The 5000-nt window shown below is 48.6% G+C and overlaps 2 protein-coding genes across 2 annotated transcripts in view; both read right to left on the bottom strand.

Annotated features, from left to right (window-relative positions):
* Positions 1 to 330: 330 nt before the first annotated feature.
* On the bottom strand, positions 331 to 3357 carry LOC143298567 (uncharacterized). Its single transcript, XM_076611446.1, has 2 exons — positions 3087 to 3357; positions 331 to 1478 (listed from the first exon to the last, which is right to left on the bottom strand). Exons 1-2 carry the CDS (start codon positions 3355 to 3357, stop codon positions 331 to 333), a joined length of 1419 nt encoding a protein of 472 aa, XP_076467561.1.
* A 1545-nt stretch (positions 3358 to 4902) lies between these two features.
* Positions 4903 to 5000, bottom strand: part of LOC143298566 (transforming growth factor-beta-induced protein ig-h3-like) — a 23364-nt gene continuing 23266 nt past the window's right edge. Inside the window, exon 12 of the mRNA XM_076611445.1 lies at positions 4903 to 5000. This exon is cut by the window's right edge and continues 111 nt beyond it. Coding sequence (XP_076467560.1) covers positions 4903 to 5000 — 98 coding nt within the window.

Genomic DNA, 5000 nt, shown 5'->3' with positions numbered 1-5000 from the left:
CTATCTGTGTGTGTGTGTGTGTCTGTGTCTGTGTCTGTGTCTGTGTGTCTGTGTGTGTCTGTCTGTGTGTGTCTGTGTGTGTCTGTGTCTGTCTCTGTGTGTCTGTGTCTGTGCCTGTGTCTTTCTGTGTGTGTGTGTGTGTGTGTGTGTGTGTGTGTGTGTGTGTGTGTGTGTGTGTGTGTGTGTGTGTGTTCTACAGAGTTGTGGGTCTTTTTCCCCCGAGACAACTCTATTGTTGCCATGCGTTCTTTCACGTCCGCAAGACGCACGCTGTGTTACGGGACCTCGCCTTAACGCTTCACAGGAATCCCTGGACCATCCCGCTCCCCGTCAGTCCAGACTCTCGTAGTCCTCATGGAAGGCACAGCCGGACCGGGACCAGCACTTGGTCCAGTTGCACCGACAGCCGCCCTCCTCACTGTCCGCTCTGTCTCTCCTCGGCCGGTACACGTGCACCTTACAGTACGCGTGCCCTTGCATGGCCACCATCACTCTCCCGTCACCCATCACCGCCACATTGGTGGGCTTGACGTCACTTCCGTAGTCCCAAGTCTCGGTGACGACGCAGGACCGGAAGTCGCCGTTCTTGGTGTACGTCACCACGCGGAAGTTGCCGGTGTCGGCGATGTAGACGTTGTCGTCCTTGTCGACGCACACGCCGCGCGGGAAGCAGAGGTCTAGGAGACCGCAGCCCAGGCCCCCCATCTCCGTCACCAGGGTGTTGCTGTCGTCGTCCACAACCTTCACCCTGTGGTCGTTGGTGCTCGACACGACGGAGAAGCCGTTGGACAGCTTGGCGACGTGGTAAGGTCCCATCAGAAGCGTGCCCGACCTGCCCGTGTCGCCGAACCAGGAGATGTGGTCGCCGCACCTCCGCTCGTCCCAGCGACACACGCGGTCCTTGGCCAGCATGGTGACGGAGAAACGGCCACGGCCGTCCCTGGCCACGCCGAACGGCTCCGAGTTGATCTGGGCCACGTGGCCGTAGATGTCCCTGAAGAGGTTCTCGTGCCTCACCCCGGATACGGTCAGCGCCGAGTCCCACTTGGCGAGGCAGTAGTTCTCCTCAGCCACCGCGGCCACGATCGTTCCTTTCTCCGCGATGCAGACGTCTCTGATGCGGACTTTGGCCTTGCGAGCCTGTTCCAGCTTCCCAGAGAGGTGGAAGGAGAGGAGGACGTTAGACTCGCTCTCGCCGACGACGATCATGGGATGGGCCGGGTCATGCTCGTCCACGGCCAGGCCGGTAACGCTCTTCATCTGGCCCTGCTGAAAGCGGCTGCCGTACGACCCGAGGTCTGTCTCGTAGATGTAGCTGCTGCTGCTGCCTCGTGTCGTCACATCGAGGCAGGTTAGCGGGCTGGGTTGTTTACCGATGCCTGGAAGGTCGTCCAGCGGGAAGACCTTGGGAGGACAGTCCCCTGCCGAGAGGAGGTCCGCGTGAAGGGGAAGCTTGCTGGGGAAGGCGATCTGATCGTCTGGAAAAAAGACAGGGAAAAAGCCGTTCTCAGTCGTTATGGATGTGCCTCAGCTGTTAGAGTGGTGATAGGAATGTTGTGGAAAAAGTAACTGAATTTGAAAGCTGCTGTTCATTTAATCTCTCTCTCTCTCTCTCTCTCTCTCTCTCTCTCTCTCTCTCTATATATATATATATATATATATATATATATATATATATATATATATATATACATATATATATGTGTGTGTGTGTGTGTGTGTTTGTGTGTGTGTCTATATATATATATATATATATATATATATATATATATATATATATATATATATATATATATATATATACGCGCGCGCGCGCGCGCGTGTGTGTGTGTGTGTGTGTGTGTGTGTGTGTACACAGAGAGAGGGGGGAGAGAGAGAGTTGCTTACAAATATAAATCATTCATTTCATCGGAAATGTAAAATCAGGCAATAGGGTAGGTATGCCTGATTGCGAACGGTCCAGTCGAGGCGACCAGCTCAGCGTGTGCACTGTAAACATCACATGTCGTACGATAGTCAAACGTAGTTCTTTTGTTTTTGAAGGCTTTCTCCGACTGGTTGTACAAAGAAAAGTTCGTCTGCTAATTCTTTTTAATGTTTTGTCGAAGTTTGAAATAGCAGGGGTGCCTGAGGGTAAATGCGAACGGGCAAGTCCAATTGCGAACGATGGCTTTGGGTACATGTAGACAATCAAAACAGAAGCAGGTCTTTCACTCATTAGACATAACACTATTATTATTGGAACAATGCACCAGACTGTTGTATTGTTGGTTTTGATTACACATACACACAAACACACAGACAGACATTTAAACACACACACACCCCACACAAACACACCCTTTTGAGGGTGCTCAGTAACTGTGCAGCATCGTTCGCAAATGGACTCACGTCAAAATATCCTATGGTCTTATTGCAAACGACACTATTTCGCAGATTTCTGTCAAAACAGACGTTCTGATCTGTCACCAATATGCTTTCTTGAATTCTCCCAGTACTGGTAATGCGAATGAACGTTTGGCTGGTTTGGTTTGGCTTGTTGTACATTTGGATTATTTCTGATGCAAGAAAGAATATGAGAATTAATTGTGAGCGTTATCACCTGTCAGCACAAAGGCAAACAGTATCTGTGGTTTGGTTTGTTTTGGTGTGTCCATGAGCTACCTTTTCACAAGTGTCTATGTGCATCGTTCTCTTTGTGTAACAGTGGCTGCTTACTTTGCTTGTTTCGAAATTCACGTGAACATTTCTTTTCATAATACAACCTGAGGTTTCTGGAACTGCTTCCAAAGAAGCCGGCAGGCTAGCTCTTTTTTTCTGTCTGTCAAGTGTTAATGTGCACGTGCGTAAGTGTGTGCGCGTGTGTGTGTGTGCGCGCGCGCGCGTGTGTGTGTGTGTGTGTGTGTATGTGTGTGTGTGTGTGAGTGTGTGTTTGAGTGTGTGTTTGAGTGTGTGTGTGTGTGTGTGTGTGTGTGTGTGTGTGTGTGTGTGTGTGTGTGTGTGACCGCGCTCGCGCTCGCGCTCGTGCAGACATATGAGCGTAGATCGTACACTGACGACTGTGTAAAAGAAATCACACCCCCTACCTGCATCATACGGAACATACTGTGGCCAGGAACACACGGGACACTCAAAGCGCCGAGGGTCGTGATACTTGGTGAGCTGCAGCTTCTTCGGCAGAGTTGTCGCCCCTCTGGCCCGCTGCAAGGCGCTGCGCACGCACGTTTTGCAGACGACATGGATGCAGGGCAAGACCAAAATCTCCTCTTCTCGCTTTTCAAAGCATTCGGCGCATTTGAAGTACACGGTGTCTATAAGCTTTCGGAAATTGGATCTGGAGGTCTCGTTTGATATCATCGTTGATGTTGTTAGGTCGTTCTCTTCTGTCCTCAATGGTGAGTTGACGCTGCAATTATACTTTTTCATCTGTTGCAATTGTGTGTTTTGTTTGCATTCAGTGAAGTGAGTTCAGCTGAAAGTTTTGAACGTAACGTGGCCAAAGGCTTTTCGTTGTCATCATCAGTGTTTCATACGTGATGTGACCTCACCATACACAGTATCTATAACTTTTATGTTGGTGATATCGCCTGACGAATTGGGTCAGGGGTCAAGGTTAAGGCTACGGATTTGGTCAGGTTTATCAGAACATGTCTGCCTGTGTCTGTGTGCCTGTTTGTATGTCTGTCTTGCAAACGCACGTTAGAAGTGTGCATTATGTAGGACCTCACTCGTTTATAGATGTGGCAAATGTTTGTTATCAACTCAGCCACTGAAATCTCGAATGAGTGGCATCTCTCTCTCTACCTTTTCATCACCCCCTCCCCCCTCTCTCTCTCTCTCTCTCTCACATACACACACAAATACACATACATTCACACGCACACACACACACACGCACACGCACATACACATACACACACACACTCACACACACACACACACACACACACACACACACACACACACACACACACACACACACACACACACACACACACACACACACACACACACACAGGAACAACAACAACAACAAATCATTGAACCAACACTCACATGTGTTACGTTCAGTTTACTGCCATAAGACCAGCGCTTTACAACACAAACTGTTTGAAATGTTCGAATAATGCCACCAGAGCCCCATTGCGTTACTTCGTGCACGTAATGGCGTATTCATAGTACCGAAGATATTCTGGGAGAAAGTGGGTGGTGCAGCAGGAAGGGGTGGCTATACTACTCTCTCACACACACACACACACACACACACACACACACACACACACACACACACACACACACACACACACACACACACACACACACACGCACGCACGCGCACGCGCACAATGAAGAAAATAACAAGATACTTTTTTTTTTTTTTTTTCCTTTCACATAATTGCCACATGAACATCTTTTCTAACTTCGCTTCACATCCGAATTCCTGTGTTTTCCGTGAGCGCTGACATCAATTCCAAAGTGACAGGGCTCACTAAATGCATGGATTGCTAGAACGGTATGCCAGACTCTGGATCGACAGATAGATAGATAGACAATCAGACAGATAGATAGATAGATAGATAGATAGATAGATAGATAGATAGATAGGTGAAAAACAAAATGAATGAGATAGATAGCTAGATAGGTTAAAAACAAAATGAGATAGATAGATAGAGAGATAGATAAATTTTAAAAAAAATGAGTGCAACCTTAATCACACAAAACGAAACAAAAAATCAAATCAAACCTCTCTCCCCTCTCCCCAGTGAAGAAAAAAACAAAAACATGACAAAACATTTCTTTAATCACAGAAGGGGGATGGGGGGTGGGGGGGGCGGGAGAGAGAGAGAGAGAAAGGAGAGCACGTGAAAACAGTGGCCACTGCTACTGCCCTCCGTCAGCCCATCACGCCGGCGTTGTGATGACGGAATCGATGACGTGGATGACGCCGTTGCTGGCTCCGATGTCAGCGGTAGTGACCTGGGCGTTGTTGGCGGCCACCC

The sequence above is a fragment of the Babylonia areolata genome, chromosome 24 (genome assembly GCF_041734735.1).
Source record: "Babylonia areolata isolate BAREFJ2019XMU chromosome 24, ASM4173473v1, whole genome shotgun sequence".
Classification (NCBI taxonomy): domain Eukaryota; kingdom Metazoa; phylum Mollusca; class Gastropoda; order Neogastropoda; family Buccinidae; genus Babylonia; species Babylonia areolata.
Note: the sequence above shows the minus strand (reverse complement) of the source record. Positions and strands in the feature narration are given on the sequence as shown.

Bases quoted from the DNA above. Each gene is read 5' to 3' on its own strand.
- LOC143298567 (XM_076611446.1), bottom strand. From the start codon at position 3,357: ATGATATCAAACGAGACCTCCAGATCCAATTTCCGAAAGCTTATAGAC. The intron at 1,479-3,086 runs GTAGGGGGTGTG...TCTTTTTTCCAG, and splicing joins GTATGTTCCGTATGATGCAG to ACGATCAGATCGCCTTCCCC.